Source organism: Calypte anna, chromosome 11 (genome assembly GCF_003957555.1).
Source record: "Calypte anna isolate BGI_N300 chromosome 11, bCalAnn1_v1.p, whole genome shotgun sequence".
NCBI classification, from domain to species: domain Eukaryota; kingdom Metazoa; phylum Chordata; class Aves; order Apodiformes; family Trochilidae; genus Calypte; species Calypte anna.
In genome coordinates, this window is record NC_044257.1 from 19869056 (window position 1) to 19891291 (window position 22236).

Consider the following 22236-nt stretch of genomic DNA (forward strand, 5'->3'; position numbering starts at 1 on the left):
TGTGGTACCTCAGATTCTGTGCTCCCTGAACCACTTAAAAAAAAGGAATCACTAAAAAACAACAGCATCTGTGGCTTAAGGAGTCACAGTACGACTTTTACCAAGCCATAAAGCTCCAGCACTGTTCTGTCTTAACTCTGTTTTGGTCAAAAGGTCTTCTATGATATTGGTTGGTTGGTTGTTTTCTGAAGCTCTAAGGCTTTGGGGACTGCAGTGCAACTCCTATGATTTTACTTCCCTGCTTTTCAGCAAAGGTGGCTGGGTAGGCTTTCACCACCATTGGCTTGCCTCTTGCATTCCTGCTTCCACTATGTTTCCATCACTCCTTTCCAGCAGAGCATTACCCAGGACCAGGCTGCCTCTTCCTGGAGCCTGTCTTGGGGTGCCAGCTCTCAGATCCTCCTGTTTGGTCCTGAGGAGCGGTGCTGGTGGCCTTTGGGGCAGGGGCCTCTATGGGAACTGTCCCTTCTCCCTGACTCACCCACCTTTCCCCTTCTCTCCCACCTGCAGGTCCAAGCCGTACCGGGTGCAATGAGTGCTCCGTGCCGGCCCTGCCATGGAAGGCTGTGACTCGCCCGTCATCCCCGGGAAGGACAATGGGTGTGGCATCCCTCAGCACCAGCAATGGACTGATATCAACAGTGCCCACCTCCCTGACACTGCCGGCAGTATGGAGCAGCCCGCGGCGGAGAGTCGCGGCCCCCTGGACAGCCTGAGGGTCCCTTTCCCCGAGCGCATCCCCGAGAGCAGCGCGGCGGCCAGCCCCAGTCCCGAGCCCACCAGCAAGGAGGTGAGCTGCGGGCAGTGCGCTGCCTCCTTCCCTGGCCTGCAGAGCTACATGGAGCACCGCTGCGCCGGTACCCGCCCGCCCCTGCCGCTGCGGGGGGAGAGCGGGAGCGAGAGCAGTGAGGACGGGGAGGAGGAGAGCGACGTGGAGAACCTGGCTGGTGAGATCGTCTACCAGCCAGATGGCTCAGCCTACATCGTGGAGAGCCTCAGCCAGCTGGTGCAGAGCGGGGCCGCTGGCGGCAGCGGCAGCGGGGCTCTCCCCTCGCTGCTCCCGAACTCTCTGCCCAAGCAGGGAGAGCCCTCCGCCACTGCTCCCGTCTACCCACAGATCATCAACACCTTCCACATAGCCTCATCCTTCGGGAAGTGGTTTGAGGGCTCAGACCAGACCTTCCCGAATACCTCAGCCCTGGCGGGCATCAGCCCCGTCCTGCACAGCTTCCGCGTCTTCGATGTGCGACACAAAAGCAACAAGGATTACCTGAACAGCGACGGTTCTGCCAAAAGCTCCTGCGTATCCAAAGATGTTCCCAACAATGTGGACCTGTCCAAATTTGATGGCTTTGTGCTCTACGGGAAGAGGAAGCCCATCCTGATGTGTTTCTTGTGCAAGCTCTCCTTTGGGTATGTCCGCTCGTTCGTGACCCATGCGGTGCACGACCACCGAATGACTCTGAGTGAGGAGGAGCGGAAAATTCTTAGCAATAAGAACATCTCCGCTATCATCCAAGGGATAGGCAAAGACAAGGAACCCCTTGTCAGCTTTCTGGAACCAAAAAACAAAACCTTTCAGCACCCTCTCGTTTCCACAGCTAACCTCATAGGCCCTGGACACAGTTTTTATGGTAAATTCAGTGGCATTCGCATGGAAGGCGAGCAGGCCCTCCAGGCTGGGGCGGCCAGTGCAGCAGAGCCACCGCCAGCAAGTGTCCTGGCCCCTGGCACGCTCCTCAACCTTGGCGGGCTGACCAGCTCAGCTCTGAAGACTCCCATTACCTCAGTCCCCCTGGGCCCACTGACTTCCAGTCCCACCAAATCCTCAGAGGGGAAGGACCCTGGGGTGGCAGAGGGGGAGAAGCAAGAGGGAGGTGACCAGGACAGCCTCTCAGAAAAGGCAGAGCCAATCGAGGAGGTGGAGGAGGAGGAGGAGGAAGAGGATGTGGAGGAGGAGGAAGAGGAAGAGGAGGAAGAGGAAGAAGATGAGGATGATGAGGGTTGCAAAGGACTGTTTCCAAGTGAGTTGGAGGACGAACTGGAGGACCGGCCCCAGGAGGATGCTGGGGCTGTGGCAGGTGGTGGCAGCAGCAAAAAGGACCTTGCTCTCTCAAACCAAAGCATTTCTAACTCTCCCTTAATGCCTAACGTGCTCCAGACCCTGTCGCGGGGCACAGCTTCTACTAGTTCTAATTCTGCTTCTTCCTTTGTCTTTGATGGTGCAAACAGGAGGAATCACTTAAGCTTTAACAATGAGGGTGGCGGAGCCAGCGTGGCAGAGGGCAGCAGGAGGCTGGACTTTATCGATGAAAGTGCCAATAAAGACAATGCCACAGCACCAGAACCAAATGAGAGCACAGAGGGTGAGGACGGGAGCTACATCTCCCATCACCAGCACGCTGGCCCCCTCTGTGAACTTGGGGGTGGGGAATGCCCCTCGGGGAGCGGTGTGGAATGCCCAAAGTGCGACACAGTCCTGGGCTCCTCACGGTCGCTGGGTGGCCACATGACTATGATGCATTCTCGCAACTCTTGTAAGACACTCAAGTGTCCCAAGTGCAATTGGCACTACAAGTACCAGCAGACGCTTGAGGCACACATGAAGGAGAAACATCCCGAGCCAGGTGGCTCCTGCGTCTACTGCAAAAGTGGGCAGCCACACCCGCGGCTGGCACGGGGTGAGAGCTACACCTGTGGTTACAAGCCCTTCCGCTGCGAGGTTTGTAACTACTCCACTACTACCAAAGGCAACCTCAGTATTCATATGCAGTCCGACAAGCATCTCAACAACATGCAAAACCTGCAGAATGGAGGGGGAGAGCAAGTCTTCAGCCACACTGCCGGGGCAGCAGCAGCGGCTGCGGCAGCTGCGGCGGCTGCAGCAGCCAACATCGGTAGCACCTGTGGGGCTCCCTCCCCCACCAAACCAAAAACCAAACCTACGTGGCGGTGCGAGGTATGTGACTATGAAACCAACGTAGCTAGGAACCTTCGTATCCACATGACCAGCGAGAAGCACATGCACAATATGATGCTGCTTCAGCAAAATATGTCCCAAATCCAACACAACCGGCACTTGGGTCTCGGCAGCCTGCCATCCCCTGCTGAGGCCGAGCTCTACCAGTATTACCTGGCACAGAACATGAACCTTCCCAACTTGAAGATGGACAGCACTTCCTCAGATACGCAGTTCATGATGGGTGGATTCCAGCTTGATCCCACCAATCCCATGGCAACAATGGCTCCATCTCTAGGTGAGGCTGAAGGGTTTTGCACTGTGTCTGTGTGTAGGGGAGGGACTGTGTTTGTGTTACCACAAAACCCTCATGCACAGGCTGGGTGCTGGGTGCCAAATCCCATCCTTCTGTCTCTGTGGCCCCCTGTGTAGTGCAGCCACAGTTGCCTTTGTGTGGTGGTCAAGGATGAAGACTGCACGGTGGAAACTTCTGCGTTCCCCCAAACCAGTTGTTCTCATCCTGGGAAAATACAATACTTTTCTGGTGCATTTTCTAGGAGTTTTGATAGGGAGCTAATAAAGCAGTAGATATGACTTTTGATGACATGCATTAAATGTTCCTCCTCATTGTGGAAAGCATCCTTACTACAGTGTTCCCTAATGTTTTTTCCTTGGCTTGGTAAGGGATGAGTACTTTGCTGGGTGGCTTTGTGAGAGGGTCTGATAAACTGCTTCTAAAGGCAGATGTTGAGCTGTTTGTTGTGTGCTGTGTTGCACTGAAAAGAAAAGGTAAGGAAGCTTTGAGAGTTGTGATGAATTCAGTGGAAGGGGGAGGGTGGTCCTCTGCTGAAGAAACCAAGCTGAAGCTGTTCATCTGGTACCAGCATGAGATAGAAGATTTGAGTTTTTTTTTTTTTTTTTCTTAGGCATCCCAGCCTGCATCAAGGACAAAACCTATTTTAGTGTGTTTTCAATAGCTCCAAGTTGCCAACAGCTGCAATGGACACTTGTTTGTAACATAGCTGGTAGTGTATGAAGTTACTCTGTTGTCTGTAGTGGGTTTCCTGGATGGTGCCTCCTACCCCCTCCTTACTGAACCACAGGGCAGTTGATGTGAGAGAAGTTGGGATTATTTTAACTGAAACATTCTGAAGTGCATGAGAAGGCCTTGAATGTATATGAGCTCTCCTGGAGAGTCATTTGTGAATTGTATGCTTGATGGCTGCAAATCTTGAGTTGAGGATTACAGAGGGAGGCCCTTCCCGTGTCAATGAGCACTTGACACAAGCTCATCTCTAAGTTAGACTCATATACACACTACAAACTTTGCTAGAAATGAAGCAGATTTTTGCCATTTTTACTCTTCAGTCCAAAACTGGATTTGAGTAGAATATTAATTCAGAAGAGTCTACTTTTGGTTTTTTACTGCATGATATGTTCAGGAGGCACTGGTTTAAAGAGAAGATTTCAGGATGTGTCTTAAACTGAATGCTTTGAAAAATTACTACAGTGAGGAGATACAGACCACAGAAGGCAAGTGGAGGGTTTCCTGCTTTTCAGGGCCAATATGCAGGAGAAACTGTACAGAGGACATGGTAGGCAATGATAGAGTGGATCAAGAAAAAAGATCCTTGGCTGCTCTGATGGAAGGACAGTTTCCTGGCAGTGCATGCAGATGATGGGGCTTCTCCTCTCCAGCTAGTTCTTTGTGTGAGCATGAGATACACTGATGAAGACGAGGTCCTCTGACCAGTTCAGCATTTCAGTTGTCTTGCAAACTGTAGTTCATCCTGCTTAGGACTGTACTGAACACTGTAGTGGTGTGTTTCTGTGGGAAGGACAGTAGCCCAGAGCTGTGGGCTCCACCAGCTTTGATTCTGTGCTTTCAAAAACCTTAGCACAGTTCTGCCTGAACTTTGACGGTCTTCACTGTGTGGCTGCTTCTCAGCAAACAGGTTGAAACATAGGAAACTAAAAATTAAGGAAATAAAATATTTCTTTTTCATAGACTGAGTAACTGCTGGCCTGAAAGTTCCTTTAATAAGATTGTTAAGCTGAGCTATGATGTAAGATCAAGGTAAAATACCAAAAAGCTGCAGGGGAGCATAAACATCTTAAAAATTGAAATGGAGAGAAAGATGGAGAAAAGGTCCTAAGAAGAAGCTGGTGGTTGGTCTCTTTTGGTCTCTTTGGTTGCTTTAGCATAAAAAGTTGATGTTAGAAAAAGCATGTCTTTCTCTCCACATCTTCAGAGTGCTCTGATGTAAGTAAGAGTTTGTGTGTTCGTTTACTGTAAGTGAATGGAGTTCAGCTCTTGGTTTGAAGAGTAGATGTGACATTTCAAGACAGTAAGTGTCCTGCTGGCTTTCCTTGACATGTTCTTGCACCCTTGTTATTAATGGTGCTTGTCTTTTCCTTGAGCACACAAAGCATCTGTCAGCACTTGTTTTAGAAACCATTTTGACCACTTGGACAAGAGAGGAGATCTAATAGCACAGGAATGACACTTTTCATACTGTTTTTTTTTACTTGCCACATTCTGCACCATTGCCCACTTAGGACAGCAGTGTGGTGACCTCTCCAACACTACTATCACTTGGATTTCTGACTGTTGACCTCTTTATTTGGCAGGGACTGTGCTCAGGTACTTCATGAGATAACGTTTCTTGCTTCTCCAGATAGGCAACAAAAAACAGGATGAAGTCTTACACTGTTCTTGGAATGTCTGCAGTGGCTTTCAGTGTGGTACAAAGGAGTTCATCCTGTGAAACTTTGAAGGGTTTTCCTTGCCACTTTTCAAGGGCAGAGGGTTGGTTGGATAATTGTCCTTCAGAGGGTGGGTAGCAAGATGCCCTGTGCCTCTTTCCCAGCCTTACATGCCAGCTGTGATTGCTTTTTTCTTCAGATACAGTACTGACCCAGCAGCACAGAGGAGAAAGCAAAGGGAGACCTGTGCTTGGCTTTTTGCTGTGCGTTTGGTGGGTGCAGGAACTGCACTGAAAGCTGTGTGTGTTCTGTATTCTGCTCTGTGCTTCTCTTCAGGCAAGTAAAGAATCCAGCTTTTCTGACCTCTTTCTCCCCTTTTTCCTTCGTGCAGTGGGTGGAGAGATCCCCCTGGACATGCGGTTAGGTGGTGGACAGCTGGTGTCTGAGGAGCTAATGAACTTGGGTGAGAGTTTCACGCAAACAAATGACCCATCGCTGAAGCTTTTCCAGTGTGCTGTGTGCAACAAGTTCACAACAGATAATTTGGACATGCTGGGCCTCCACATGAACGTGGAGCGCAGCCTCCCTGAAGACGAGTGGAAGGCAGTGATGGGAGACTCCTACCAGTGCAAGTTGTGCCGCTACAACACGCAGCTCAAGGCGAACTTCCAGCTCCACTGTAAGACAGACAAGCACGTGCAGAAATACCAGCTGGTGGCACATATCAAGGAGGGTGGCAAGGCCAATGAGTGGAGGCTGAAATGTGTGGCCATTGGGAACCCAGTACATCTGAAATGCAATGCGTGTGACTACTACACCAACAGTCTGGAGAAGCTGCGTCTGCACACAGTGAACTCAAGACACGAGGCCAGCCTGAAGCTCTATAAGGTAAGATTGGCTTTGCTTCATCTTCCTTCATTGCCCAAGTACTGGAACAAAGGAAAATCTGTTTTGAACCACAGTGGACTGCAATCATTAGGAGATGAGCTGCTCAGATCTCTCTAGCAGGACCCAGTCTCACTTGTGTGGTATGGCCCGTGTCCTAATAGCCCCTGTGCTTGGTAAAGCTGTAGGCCAGTGGGTGTTTGTGTCAGGGTGCTTTAAGGGGGGTTTTCATGTCTTACAGTGCTGCCTCTGTGTTAAGTGAGACTTTTGCACAAAAATTCAGCAGTCACTGTTGAAAACATCATTCAAGACAGTATTTGCCATGCCTCTCTTGGCTCTTTTCCATCAGGCAGTTTGTTAACTCATGAAATTCTTCCTGAGCACTTTGAAGGCTGTTGCTGTTGCCAGAGCAGCTTGTTAATGCTGGCAGGGGAGGGGCTGGGTGGCTGGGGCAGGGAGGGATGGAGCAGGATGCTGTCTCTGTGTGCTTACACTCTGTGTGATAATGCTGGAATCTGTGAGCAAAGGCTTGCTTGAGGCTGGAGGAGAAGCCTGTGTACCCATCCCTATGGACAGGCTGTTTGGAGGTAGTGCAGGTTTTCCACAGTAAGATTTGACCTAGGACTGCCATTTTCTTTACTGTTTGTTTGGTTTTTTTCTCCCCCCCCATTTTGTGTCTTCTTTATAACCATTTTCTTTTTCCTGACTGACTTCTCTCCTTCACAACCCCCTCCCCTTGCTGGCCTGAGCCCTGTGGGCTGTAACCCAAGAGGAGCTCCGGATACAGTAAATAGTCCTTTCACTTGTGCAGCAGAATTGCTCCAGACGTTTCTATTGATTTTCACTGGACTTAAAGCTTCACCTTTTTCTCTAATCATCCCATAATGGCTTTAGTATGAACAATCAGGTACGAATTGCCATAAATCTAACAAGCCGCATACCTTCCTTTCACACATGCTGTCCCTCTCATTGTCTTCTCATTCCTCTCAGGTTTTAGATATTCTTTCTGTCCTTGTTCTTTCTTCCTGGTTTCCCCCAGATGTGGTGAGCTCTTTGCATACAAGTATATATGTACAGAGAGTGTATTTCATGCTTCTTAATTAATTTATTTGAATATTTTTCTTCACACAATGGGACTTTAAATGTTGACATTGAACTGTACCATAGCCCACCTGTGTCACAGTGTAAACATTAGATTTCAAAACCTGGGTTTTTCCCAGGAATGAGCAGTCCAGCAAATTCAGAAAGGGAAGAGATAACCAGGACCATCATGGTGGTTTGCCTTGAACCATGGTTGTTGGACCTGTCTGGAATTGATAGGGAACTGCTCAGAGGAGAAATACATTTCACTGTTGAGGCCTCACTGCTGTGCCCATCGCCAGCTGAGACCCAGACTCATGCAGCAGAGTCTGGCTCAAAAATGGTCTGGTCTACACATACACCTCTGCACTCTAGTGTACAGGAGACCTGAGAGAGTTAAACCAGCTTGGAAATTGGGGCCAGAAGAGTTCAACTGAGACTTCAAAAAGCCAGTAGAGGACCAAATTTCCTCTGTGTATGGAATTCATTTTGGGGTACAATAGATTTGTCTGAAAGCTCTACTTTGAGTTTTAACACATAATATTGTTCTCTTAAATATTAATATTATCCAGACCCTTCAGCTACAGTGGTTTCTGCTGGGGAAGAAGCAGCTGGGGCACTGGAATCTCTCACTTTGGGGGGAAGAAGTGAGGGGTAGAAGAAAGGGAAAAAGCCCCACCTGAGTCAGCCAGGCTGACAGCGGTAGATACTTGTAATAAATATTTCTGACATGTTTTCCTCAGGCAGATGAAGGGGAGTTGACAGTGTTAAGGATTGTGAGAGGCTTGTGCAGTTCTCAGAGCTGTTAAAGCCCTATGTCACTTCTGATGTGAAAGCAGTGAAACACCAGACAGGGAATAACATGTTTCAGACTCGTGAAGTCTGTTGAACAGTCCCTGAATTCACCTGTATAAACCCTGTAGCAGGGGACAGCAAACAGCTGGATTCACGGTGTCTGTGTTTAACTGCAGGGAAAACCTGTCTGTGGATCCAGCAAGATTCAGAACAATTCTTCCAGTCTTCAGCGAGGCTGTAGTGTCATGTCTCTTTTGGTAGCTGAAAAGGTGGTGTGGGGGTAGTTCACAGAATGGTTTCTCTTCTCTCAGGCCTTAGTGTGGTCTGCAGTAAATTGAGATTGATTGGATGTTATTTTTCCTCTTGCTAATGTAATCCATTAGCCTGGCACATGCATAATCAGTTTAGAGCACAGTTAACTGGATGTAATCGAGTTCTTCCCTGCCTGCTGGAGAAAATCCTCTCCAGATGCTGCTGGGTGAGAGCACATACTAAGCTTATCACACACAATCCTCCTTATTCTGCTTTTTTGCCATTTTTCTCTTAAATCACATATTATTGGCTGCTTGCATTGCCCAAGAGCCACTTCTATTAGTGCTGCTTGCTTCCAGAAAATGTGATCTGGAGACACAGCCTGTAGTCTGGTGAACCTTTTAGTCTTCTCTTGCAATTCTTCCAGTGAGGAAGAAGGTCTGGACTGCTGCTGCCATCTTTGTCCTGCACATTGCAATAGCCTGCATCAGACCTCTTCCTATGTCAGTGGTGAGAAGGGTGCCACAGTGAGGTCCTTGCTTACAACAAGAAACTGGAAAGGTCTGGAAATCTCTTCCTTATTCTTACCTTCTCCCTGAATCCCTACTATCCCCCTGAAATCCTATGACTAGCTGGAAATTCTGTAGGTTATCTTGCACTTGTTGGGGGAATGCAGTAGCTGTGCCTCTCACCATGGCTGTTTATCTCCTCTGTCTGGTTCGTGGCTGTTATATTCTGAGAAGCTACCTGGAAAGCAGGAACACTGTTGTAAATGTGTGTGCCTAAATCTTTGAGGTGGATGTACCAGCTTGAGGTAGGTGACAGGTTTGAAGATCCTTCATCTCTTGGCTAGGACAGCCCAATGATGAGCACTGAGCACAGTGAGGCCAAGGTTGAGTTACATTGGTGGTTGGTAACAGAGGCAGAGACTTTGCAAGCCCTTGACAAGTGCCTGCTTACTGTAAAGAAGCCAAGTCTTTTCTCCTCGCGACCACAGAGTACTAGATCAGACTTGAAGCAGAGTACGATTCCCCACATCTGGAAGAGGTCAGGCATGAGTTCCCGGCTTCAGTTGCACAGGTGGAATTTCCAGAAGGAATTAATCTGCTTGAGCAAAAGCCAAGTTTGGATGTTTCCTACAACTTCCTGAAAATCTCTAGTTCAAAACCTGCAACTCAGAAGTTTAAACAAGGAACTACTGAAGAAACACTTTGCTGGCCAGACTGCCGAATGAGTGCATTCAATGAGTTCATTCAGTGTCTTCCTTTTCAGTCTTTCCAAGTGCTGAGTTAACTTTTTTTGGGAATAGAGTCTGAAGGAGAGGGTTGGGACTACATGATGCCCTGCACAGAGGTTCTTTGTTAACTAGGAGATGCAGAGTGTGCAGGAAAATGACCCTCTGGTGTCAATACTCAAGTTGCTAGTGGTGATGAAATTTTGTGGATCTGCACTGACTTGAGAAGAAATGAAGATGACCCATGGAAAGGACAACCAGAGATGCAGCTGCTAACCTAGCAGAAGGTGGTGGGAGCTTCCAGGGCTGAGGCAAAGCAGCATGTGCCTTGTCTTGTCCTGTCTCATGGGGTGAAGCAGTAGTGTCACATCACACAGTTAGGGCAGTATTTGAGGCTATGTCAGTAGCTAAACTTCTCTCAGTGTCATCTTGAAGAAAGTTGTTAGAAAATTCCAACAAGATTTTAATCCTAGATGGTGTGTGGTATACTGTGTGAGATGTAGTGATTGGGTGATAATGCATTCAAGTTCAGTATCCTTCCATAACAGATAAAAGAGCATTTACCATCATATTATCTAGTTTGGAAGTTAAAATGAAAATGGGTGAACTGCTTGTAGGAGAAATTAAAAAGGTGTGACATGTGCAAGTCATGGAGGATTTACTTAAAACCACATTAGGTGCTTGTATTATATGTATACTACCCAGGAGAAAAAGTTGAAAAATGAGCAGGGGAAACCCTGCCAAAGTCCACACAAAATCCAACATGATTAAACAGGAAAGTATTTCAAGGGAAGAAGGCCCTCAGTATGGAGAGGGGAAGGAATGACTTCTTGTCTGTTTCAGAGAATAGAAGGAGCCTCTTTACACAGGGTACATGCAAGAGATGGTCTCAGAGGTACCCGTAAAGAAAAATGTCACTGTAGTTACCAGGACTCTTCACTAAGGAGTTCTGCATGAATCTGCTCATGGAATGGCAGACTCCTGGCAGTAATCATTCCCTGTCTCTCTGAAAACATTAGCTAAATGATTAGTAACAAGCAGAAAGGCAAGGGTAAAACATGGAAACTGTGTAAATATCTGGTTTGCCTAATGGTTGAAAATTTTGTTCAATTAAGTTCATTTTAGGAAGGATTAAAAAAACTGGAAGCCTAGAGAAAGTAGCAGAGGTGATAGCTGGATGGAATGACTTGTGTGATGACAATAAACAGGCTTTGGAGTTAGCTTGACATATGAATACAGAGTGGAGCAAAGGCTGTGAAGGCAGCAGTTGCTCACCTTTTCCTCCCAGTACTTCTGAGTGTGCAAGCTCTGTTTTGTCAGGTAAAGAGTTTTAAAGAAATACCTTGAGTTTGTGAGCTTTAAAAAGAAAAAAAGATCAGGAAATTAATGGCATCAGTGAGAAGCAAATAATAGTTCTTTGCTCCAAGATACAAGACACTAAAGTGTGAAGTTTTTTTATTCTCTCAGTGGTTTTAATCAGTGTACTACCAGGAGCTGGACAGCACTCTGCTTGGTCTGTCCTTCCATAGCTGTGGGTGGAGGCAGAAAACTTGACCCTAGTCATTGCTAGCAAGTGGTGGCTCTGGAGTCAGCAGCCCCTGGAGCCATCCCAGCTCCAACCTCGAGCCCTGCCAGAGCTCAGCATGGCGTTGCCAGAGCTGTGCCTGTAGCTGGTGGAATTCAGCTTTGAAGTACCCAAATGATTTAACGTAGGCAAAAGGAAACAAGTTTGTGGGTTTGATTTTTATCAAAAACTTCCTTCTATCTCTGCCTTTTAAGGTTCTTAGGGTAAAGTTGTCCACACAGTGTCTGTTGTGCTTGTTACAGAGGATTTAGAGCTGTATTAACCTTTGATTTACTCACTGTCTGCCTTCTGTGTGTTTTGGGTTTATTTTTGCAAGTTTATCTTTTAAACTACAGATGCAGCATCAGAGCTGTGAATTACACTCATGAGTAACATGAATTGTGCTAAAAGCTTGTTTAAATTACAGAGTGTAAGGGACTTTTAGCTGATTTCCTACAAGGTCTTAAGTTAAAATGGCAACAACAGCTTCACAAGTGAATACCCAGTTAAGTCTCCCCACAAAGCTGTTTTTTGAAACCTTTAATCTGCCATCCTCTAGTCTTGGATAAAACCATGATGAGTGATGAGCTTACAAACTGAAGCTGTTCTGAGGACTGGAGCGTGCTTAGACCTGGCACAAACTTTGAGCCTTGCTGAACTTGTAGCCAAGAAACTTAGTGCAGTACACCCTGTCTGCACAGCCTGAACCTTGGGACTGCAGCTTTCTGTGAGTGACACATTGCTCCAGCACATCACCCCAGCACTAAAGTATGTTTTTACCTTCCTTTAGGTGCTTTGTAATGAAGCACATTACTATAGGATCACAAAAATATACACTTTCTCTATACTTCTTTTTGAAAGGGTTGAAATCAAAACTATTAAAAATGCAAAGCACTGCTTGCTGTGTGTTTAACTCATGGACTTCAATCTCTTAGATTTTCCTTCCAACAGTTTTCCAGGAAGCACTGAGCCATGTGCAACCAGCAGCTCAGCAAAGAAGCCACCCTGGAAAGCAACTTGAATAACAAATGAGGGAGACTGCAGAATGGCACAGGAGCTAGTGATCACCCAGAGGAGCTGAGAGTTAAACACATAGCCAAAAGCTGCTCTCAAACAGGATGCAGAATTCAAAACATTTGTGAGAATGGGTTTAAAAAAACCAACCAAACAAAAACCAAGGAAAAAAAACCCAAGCAACTGCAAAATACCTTGACAAGCTTTTCTCCTCATGCAGAAATGCTCAGTTTTTCCCAGCTGTGAGGCAGCCCCTGGAAAAGCTCTGCAGAGCTCTTGGGGTTGGGTTTGCTGTGGTTCCACAGGGCTGGGTTTGGGTGGGTTAGTGGAGAGAGGATCAGCCCTGGGAAGTAACAGAGGTCTTGCAACCTCTGGACCTCAGCTGGTCTCTCACAACAAGATGTCATTGTCATGGTGAGGCAGCAGGGTGAATCTTGTACCACCATTTTCCATGCATTATACCAGTTTTGTCTGTGTTTGTGGTTCATTTTTGTAATCCCAGTCTGCTGAAACCTGTGCTCAAGTGTTTCCCCCACCCAGTAGCTCCCTGTCCCCATCTGGGCTGTTGTGTTTCTCTTGATGTGCCTCAGAGGCCTGGGAAATGTTCTTGGTTCCTTCCTCTTTGTGGCTGGGGCAGGCTCAGGCTTTCAGCACAGGGATGATGATAGACCAATCCAGGTAACGGCAGTGCAGCTGCAGGCTCTTTGACAATGAGCTTATTAAATAATGGATGGCCATTCATTAGCATCCATCTCTGGCAGAGGGTTGATTTGCAAGCTGGGAAGGAGGCCATAAGGTGCTCTCCCCAACCTGCTCTGTGTGACGTGGCATGAACTGCTGGTTTCTGTGAGGCTGTTAGTGCAACCAGGCTACAAGGCGCTTTGTCTTCTCTCCTGAGATAACACAGATAGTTCTGAATAAAATTTTGAAACAGTTAAAGTCGCCAAGATTACTGTGGAAGCAGCAGAAGAGGTTCTTTGTTTGCTGTCTCTTAGGGAATTCATTAAGCTACAAATAAATAATGAATGCATAATACATAACTTAATACCATAATGTTCTTTTAGCCCTCCTTGCCAATCCTAAAAAATTCTGGCCTTGCACTGTAATGTGTGCAATCAAGTTCTGCAATTCAAATTAAGCAATAAGTTACACTTGTGCAACAGGTTCTCTGAAAGTTGTGCCTTTGGGTACAGTTGGGCAAGCTCTGGTAAACCTCATTGCAGCTGTTGGAAGATGCTTGTCTCGGGGTTACTTTGCCTCTCTGCCCATGCTGCCAGGCTGCAGGGCAGAGCACAGGCAAACCCTCCCGTCCCATCCCACTGCTGGGGCACCTGCAGCCCTGGCAGGACTTGGCATGTCTGTGTGCAGTAACCAGAACAGGTCTTGGAGGCAGTTGATTTTTTTGCAGCATTCTGTGTCACTGTTCTCCATAGCTGCCTTCCCGTTGAACCCTTCCCATTGCCACAAGCTGTGAGGAATTTGCAGCCTGGATGTTGTGGTGCAATATGGAAAAGCTGCTGGAATCAACTTGCAGTACTTTCTGAGGTTCTGGTTTGATTGCTGTTGAAGTTGCTGCACAGCTCCATTATCACCTGCTTTTGTCCCAACACCAGAAATTAATGCCCCGATTCCTTCCTTCCCTCTCATTCTGCACTTAATGCAGGGAGGTGGACTTCTAGGGAGGTACCTTTATTTGGCCACTGAATCATTGGAGAAATGCAATTAATTCCGGGTTCCTGGTTTCCTCTTTGGCCTAAGCACAGGCTCAGAATTTCTCTGCCCAGCAGAACAGGCTGTGGTGGCCCAGGTAGGAACACAGTCGCTGCCTTGTGGCTTGGCAGTTCTCACTGCCTGAGGTCCCCCTTTCAGCTCTTGAGGGGGGCTGGTGCAGGAGGCAGAGGCCAGGGAGCTCTCATCTAATTGGGGAGAATGTGAAGATTTGAATTGTCCCCCTTCCTTTTTCACCCCTGGTACAGGCCTGCCCATGTATTGGCATTTGCACATGACCCATTGGGGTTTCACCACGCTGATGTGGTGGTTGCCATCCTCTAACCTGCTGGTTGTTATTTCCCTTCAGCTGACGAATGGCCCCGGGGCTTTATTCCTTCCTCTGTCAACAGGCATTGCAGCCCTGTCCCACCCACCCCTCTCTTTCTCATGCTCGGAGAACGATAGTTACAAAGAAGATCACCTGGGGAAGTTTCAGGCAGCAGTAACAAAGCCTATCTCCACAGAGGGGAGGCTAATTACACAGCTAATTAATCCAACAGATGTCACTTTAAATGACTGTTTCTTTGTGATTCCGTTGCACACATCATGCTGGTTAAACAGACTTCATGGACACTGTTCAGAATGCCCGCGCAGGCGGCTGGGAGCTGCTGGCTCAGCCCCCCCCGTGTCCTGTTCCCTCCCCGAGGTTCTCATGCAGGAGCAGGTCCCGAGAGCTGCATCCCAGGCTGTGCTCCCAGCAGAGTGGGCTGGGAGAGAAATGCTGTTCGATAGTCGTGTGCAGTCTAAAAACTCAGCAACAGCAGATGCAGGTATCGAAGTGGTTGTTTACATTGCTGATGCGAGTCCAGAGGCAGCAGGGCTGTGGGGAGAGGAGACCCCCTCCTGCTGCACCAGAAGCGCTGCTTGGCGCAAGGATAAGAGAATTTGGAAACCTGAGCCGCTGGGGTAAGGTCAGCAGTTCAAACCCAAGGCCTGAAGCTGCTCGTCTGTGTGAGGTGAATGTGGTCTGTCTGGTTCCCGCAGCCAGCAGCTCCCGTGCCGGGAGGGTTCCCTTGCTCTGACTCCCTGGGGTAAGAAACGAGTGTTTCTCCAACGTCTCCAGCAAGTCTTCACTCGTAAGGCTGGGAATGGGTCCTGGTTGCCCCCAGGAGCAGGGAACAGTTCCTTATCCTTGTGTGGAGCTGGTCCCTTGCTGCTGAAGGTCAGTGGTCACTGCCTGACAGCTCTTGTGTCCTCTGCTGAGACTCCCCAGGTCAGTCTCCTGCTGCATTTGACCCCCAGCCTGGGGACTAGGGGCTGCCTTTGAGGACGCAGTGGTGTCAGCACTGGGGGGGGTGTGCATAGGTGCTGTGGTGTTGCTCCCCTTTGTGCTCTTCTGCAGGCTGGTAACATTCGGGCAAGGTGTGATTGCCTCAGCAGCATGTCTGTCACCCAGGTAAACCCTGGGGCTGGACTAAGGGCCCACAGCACTGTGTCTGGAGGGGGAAAGTGATCCCACTGCTCTAGATGTAACACAAGGTGATCCTGAAGGCCGTGGATTTAGCTGCATAGTGCAAAGGAAGCAGGAGAGACACAGTTGAGGGGGAAGAGCATCTTTCTTGGGGTCTTAACATTATCAGTAAATCACAGTTGGTATGCTTGATTCAGTGTAATGGATGTGTTCTCATTTCCCACAGCTGATGAGGATTATATCAGCTTGGTTTAACAGTCTCATTTTCTGCTCCCAATGCACACTTGTTTTAATGCGTTTCAGTTAATGAGGTAGAAGAGAGAATGAGGTGTTACTGTTTATGTACAGACAGCAAGTCTGTGCAGAGGACTCTGGAGTCCATGCAGTCCCTTCCCAGTGCTCTCCAAGGGACAGCATTAGCTGGCATTTATAGAAAATTTATTGGCTGCGGTTTATCCAGGTAAAATTTGTCCCAGTGGTGCACATTTCTTTCTCGTCTCTTCCTTATGCCTTACTGCTGGCTACAAGACATATTGCCAGCAGCCTGTCTGTGTGCAGGCGATTTCAGCAAGCTGAGCTGGCCCAGATGTCATGTCTCACAAAACGGGTTTGATACAGGCAAAGCTGCTGCGATGTACCTGGGGTAAAAAGTTCACATATGCACTAAAATAATTTCTAGCTGGGGCACTTTGTGCCTGCATTGTTTCTTTGCTGTGGTGTTTGCAGGTGCCACCTGGGTCAGGGCCACTCAGTGCCAGTCACAGTGTGAGCAGGTTGGTCACTGGTGCCCACAACATGCCCAGCCCCCGTGTCCTCCTCTGTACTGTGGAGTGGGACCTGCTGCAGCAGAGGCTCGGGGTTGCCGCAGAGTGCTCTGATGAGTAGGACTCTGCCTTCCTGAAAAACAGGTTGTCCTTGTGCTAGTGGCAAATATTTGCCGTGGGGTGGGCTGGAGCTGCCTTTCCCCCACAGCACCCTGCCTTCCCCAGCCCAGTGCCCACCTCCCTACTGGTGAGAAGTGCTCATAAATAGTTAACACAGTTATCTAATTCCTGGCCAAGTGCCAGCTGCTGGCATCCCTTGGCTGACAGCACGCCTGAAAGGCCCTGCACATTGTATCGTGTTTGAAGGTAAAGCTGCTGTTGGTTTAAGCGGGAATTAAACAATTACCACATCTTAGTTCTCCCCACCTTTGGTGGATTGACTCTATAAATTGTCAACCTGTTGACATTTTAATGTGAATTATGTCATATGGTATCCCCTTTGATTTCAACATGCCTCGGTTTGTAAATACATGAGCCTCTCAAAGGGTTGTGGTTAGCGTACACGCAGGAGGCCTCGGGGTTTTTGGGGGGGAAGGAGCGCGGCACTCGCTGTGCCTGGCACAGCATCTTGCCACAGAGTTGGTGGCACGTGCAGAGTCTGGGAGGGGTCCTGGGGCAGCACCAGAGATCCCAGCTGGGTCAGTCCAGTGTCCTGCGTGGGGCTGTTTCCCAGCCCCACCGAGAGCTGCCCAGTACAGACAGGGGCTGCTGTATTCCCCGGTGCTGGGCTGAGATTCAGCACCAGCCTGGGCTCATGACAGTGATTGATGTTGGGGTGCAGATCTGCTCTCCTCAGCCAGGAGTGGAAAAGAGACAGGGGAGGAGCTGCACTATCATACCAAAAACTTTCTGGGAGGTAGATTTAGCCAAAAGCTGCAGAACATTGAAGAGGATGGAAGGGAAGGGGTAGGAAGGGCTCGTGTTGGTGAGGAGGCTGTGACAGGGTCATGTCAAACACTGGCAGGGTGTGTGGCTGCAGGCAATGCTCGTGCTGTGGCAAAGCCTCTGGGTGCCCCCTGGTCATACTCCAGGCAGGCAGGTCCTGTACCTTATCTAGGTTCCTGCTGGGCCTCCTTGTAACCCTGTCCCTATTCATCTGTCCTCACAACCCTCAGCCTGTGCTGCAGAGAAGCCCCTAATTCGGGGGCTGACTTTTTGGATCAGCCATCCTTTCTTATCTGAAATTCACAAGGTTGTTGCAGCCTTCACATGCGCGCCAGGGAAAGGAGAGTGAACAGCAGAGTGAACAGCAACAGAGACCTCACAGAATAGCTGTGAGCTCTCCTGGGGTGACTAATGCCTTCCTTCTTTCAGGAATGATGTTCATCCTGTCCAGCAAAAAAAGGCTGAGAGTGTCCCAGTTTGAGAACTGCAGATATAAATTGTAATACCCACAGCATTCATGGGGGTTGTTTGGTAACTCTGGGGGTGTGACAGATGTGTCACGTTAAGACCATGTTTGTACTTCCGTGGAGTGTGCTTGCTGGTGTTACCTGCTGAGGAAGGAGACATGGAGAAGGACAGTACTCTTGGGTGGTTTTGACCACTACTTGCACTGCTAGAAATGGAGCAGATGCTGATGCTCTGCTACAAATCATTTGGAAAATGACTGTCCTGGAGCTGTTCTTGAATGTGGTTTGACCATAGATGGGAGAGGTTTTAAAGACATTGGAGTCCTTCTGTATACAGTATTTTAATGTCATGGGGTCTGTGTTACAGACAGCTCCTGTCCACTTGTGTGTATTCTTACTAGTCCCACAAAGTAGGAACCTTTCTTGTATTGTTTTTACACCTTTGTATTGTTTTTTACTTTCCTGGGTATTCTGGTATATGCCCTACAGTGCCCAGGTAGACCTACTGAAATGTCTGACTCTGGGCTGGGCACGTAGGTTATCTAGACATGAAACCTGCCTACTGGCCTCGTGATAGCATATGCTTTTGTCAAGCAAGTATCTTTTCAAAGGAGTTAATCCCACATGATCACAGAAAGGAGAATTTTAAGGTTACTGGGGTAAATGGATTTGCACATGCACTTTTGTAAATAGAATTTAGAAATCTGTCATCTCTTCACACTTCTCTGCCACAAGTGGACATTGCTCCCGAAAAAGATTTTGCTGCTTCCATTTTTTTCCTGAATTGCAGTAGTCAGTAAGTCGTCTTAATGCTGACCAGAGCTGCCTTCATAGTGTTTATCATTTACCTGTACAGAGTACACTGCAGATCTAGAATTGCTAGTACAAGTAACTGCAGTGTTTGGCTTCTCTCAGGAATTTTTGTACCTGTACACAGGAAATACAAGTGGATGCAGATACACTTGAACAATGGGAGCACTAATGAGTAGACTTTTATAATCTCAGATTTTATTCTCTTTGCTTTGTTGTACTTCTACAAGCTCCATATTATCCATTTTTAGTAGTCTCTCTTGGAGGGAAGGGCTGCAACTGATATTCAGAGCAGTTCTGGTCTCTTGTAGATCTCTATGGAAGTGCCCTACAATTGCATTGGGTTTTAGATATGCAGGACTGACAGCTAGGGAAGGGGCAGCTTGGAAATTGAGCATCTAATGCCCAATGGTTCTCCTGATGGAAATTTTTATGGGTAACTGATGTGTCCTTTCTGGTGGAAACCAGGCCTACCAGCGTGTGCTACGAACCATTGCATGTTCAAGGACTAAAGAGATCTTCCAGTTAAATTTGAAGGAGGCTGTGGTTGGAAGGCTTCTCCTCACTAGGAGTTTGGTGGCTTTCCTCACAGGGTAGTTGCTCAGTGATGTGGGGCAAGGAGGAATTGTCTGAATTTATATTCACAATTCTTAGGACATTTTAGTGTCCATTCAGTTCACGAAGCCCTCACAGCCATCTTAAACATAGGAAATATCAGACTTTGGGTAGCTTTAATTCATCCCTTTGTGTGCAGGCATTATTATAGTTTTTAATTATAAGTATTTCCATATATATTTTTCCAGTAGGATTCTTGCCTCATTCTGTGAATGAGTAATTATTCTGTTTCTTTTTATCTTCCTCTTTCATTACATTGCCCCAGGCTTTGTCTAATACAATCCAAAGCTTTCACTGAATGAAGAATTATTTATTTTCTCATGGGCATTTCTGCGGTGCTCTGTGTTCTGTTTGTGTGTTTCACAGACACTTAATGATCTTACCTTCACAGGATGCTGCTCCTTCCCTCCTTGTGTTTTGGGTGTGCTGATGCACAGCAGGTGCAACACAGGGGTGAGTCCTGGATGCCCAGCTCGGTGCCCAGCCCTGCAGTTGGCACCTGCAGAAAGGCTGCTCTGCTGGGAGGGCTTCACTGCCTTAGTCTTGCTCTGCTGGTTTTCATTTCACCTTCAAGACTCAAGGAGTATTTTGTTTCCTCTTTCTGCTTCCTTTCTCTGTTGTATGAATTCACTGCACCTTCCTTTGGTTCTCCCTCCCCACGTGTCACCTGCTTATGAAAAATCTTGTGTCACCTGCAACTTCGGTTTGTCACAGCTCCCCCCCAAAGTGCTGCTGTCCATCTTGCCTTTTGTTGGAACACTTCACATGCCCCAGAGGGTGCTTTGCCTTCACCAGGACTTGTCTGTATCCTGGTCTGACCCTGCAAGCCCAGCTTGGGCAGGGCAGAGGTTGATGCTGCATGGGGTGCTGGAGAAGGGAGCAGAGCAGAGGCTGGTGATGATCCTGATGACCTGACGGCTGAGGAGGTACCACAGTACACCACAGCAGCTGCAGTTTTGGAAGGACCGAGGGCTTTGTGTATAGGGGTGTGCAGTTCTGTGTTGCAGGACTGCTGGAGGACACTTTAGGCTTTCACTGTCTAAGTCTGCACAGAGTCCTCTAATTGACTGCAGAAAGTGGAAGTTGTTTTTCAGAAATCTTTCTCTGTGAGGACTGCGGACCAAGGATGGGCATGGTCTGTCGCTCCTAAATGCATATTTGTTGGTTTCTGTGAGGAGAGGTTGTCATCCATGTCTCTGATATTGATATTCTTCGATTTATGGAGAGGATTAAAAAATTGTCTTGTGTATTGTTGTTGTTATTGTATGGTTATCTGTTGGGATTCGATGTGGTACATCACTGTAGGAAGTTATAAAGAAGCTATATGAAAACAAGGAAATCTTCAGTCTTTCATAGTGCTTGTACCCTCTCTAGAGATAGATGAAACAATAAATACTGGGCAAGGGAAGTTAATCTGTGTGTGTAGTATTTTATTAAATAACGTGAGCTCGGTGTGGTTTTCTTTGGCTGGTTCAGTTTCCCACGTGGTTTTGCAGAGCATTATTACAATGGTCCCATGATGCAGGAGTGTCTGTGGGAGCACAGCCTGTGGGGAGCAGCAGTGGGGCCCTCCTGTCCCATTGGGTCCACAGCAGAGGAATAGTCCTCAAGCTTTGCCTTCAGAGCATGCTGATTTCTTTTCCAAAAGACTTAATATAGAGAAAAATGCCATTTTAATTTCAGTGCTCATAGCAGGCTCCGAGGGTTTGGGCAGTTGTTTTAAGTCTGAGATGGTATTCCCAACCCAAGACCAGTGTGTGTTACGTGCTGTGTCTCTGAGCACCCAGAGCTGCCTCCTAAATCCCTCGCAGCATAATGTATGGATCACCTCTGCTGGAGAAAATAATACATCACCTGTACCCACAGTCCAAGTCATGTTCTGTGTTGCAGAAAGCCTCTTTCAATCCTTCAACAACTGTATAGTTACAATATGGACAACAGATTTTAATCCTACAGTCTTTTCAGGTTCCCCCTAGCCTTTTTTTATTCTCTAATTTGCCTTTTCTCCAGTGCTTTTCCATATTTACAGGCTGCCCCAGTTCACCTGAGTGTTCACAGCTTAACAATTCACACTGAACTTACTATTTTCAAGTATATGTACAAAATATGTTGGAAAAGAAAAACAACTGGGGGCTGTGATGGATGGTTGAACCTGCTTTTGGTTACTGCCTTGTCATCATGTTCAGCTGTTCTTTGCACTTTTCCTAACCCTGGGTAAGATAAGACTCCCTGAATTCCTTGGCTCTTGGCTGTCCCTGGCACTGAGAAAGGAGCGGACTGGCAGCCCTGACCTCCTCCTCAGTGACGTTGCTGAGTTGTTTTTATCCTCTTGCTGACCATACAGTACTTTGCAGGCACTGCTTTTAAGAACAAAGTACAGCTTTTTTGTCACGTTTCTGCAGGGATGACAAAATCCACGGAAAATATAAAGTGACAAAGCAGTACATTTTTCTGAGTAGCAAAATGTCACCAGTTCAGGTTTTGGTGAAGCTGGAAGGCTGCAGAAGAACATCACCATCACCAAACATGCTGTGCTGCTCTGCAGAAACCATGGTGTGAAGCTTGCCTCACGGTGTATGTCTCTCAGGTCCCTCATCTGTGACAGGGGGGTGTGCTTCACCTGCAGTTTGCTGGGTTCGTGTTTGTCAGAGGGGCACAAGTGAGTGGCAGGGAGTGGCCATGCAGACCCAAAGGGCTGTCCTGGGTCCTGCAGTGGGAGCCATGGCCAGAGCAGGAGCACACAAGGTTGAGGGCAGCACTTTTCAGAACAGCTGATAGGAAATGAACTCTCAATTGTGCTTTATCACTATAATTAGCAAGATCGATACACACACTCCCGTATTCAGCTCCACATATAGCAGTGCTTATGCTTGCAGCTCCCTGGGGAAGATTTCAGGGATCTGGAAAATTCCTGAAAGTTGCAGTTGCTTGAGAGTTGAGATCTGTTGTATCTGCAGCTCTTGTA

The 22236-nt window shown here is 47.7% G+C and overlaps 1 protein-coding gene across 9 annotated transcripts in view; it reads left to right on the forward strand.

Moving 5' to 3' along the window:
• The window catches only part of ZFHX3 (zinc finger homeobox 3), a 137882-nt gene that overhangs the window by 47847 nt on the left and 67799 nt on the right, over positions 1-22236 (forward strand). For all 9 annotated transcript variants that reach the window (XM_030457849.1, XM_030457848.1, XM_030457844.1 and 6 more), the window contains exons 2-3: positions 511-3257; positions 6057-6553. In XM_030457849.1, coding sequence (XP_030313709.1) covers positions 557-3257; positions 6057-6553 — 3198 coding nt within the window. In that variant the 5' untranslated portion in view covers positions 511-556. The remainder of the gene's footprint in view (positions 1-510; positions 3258-6056; positions 6554-22236) is intronic.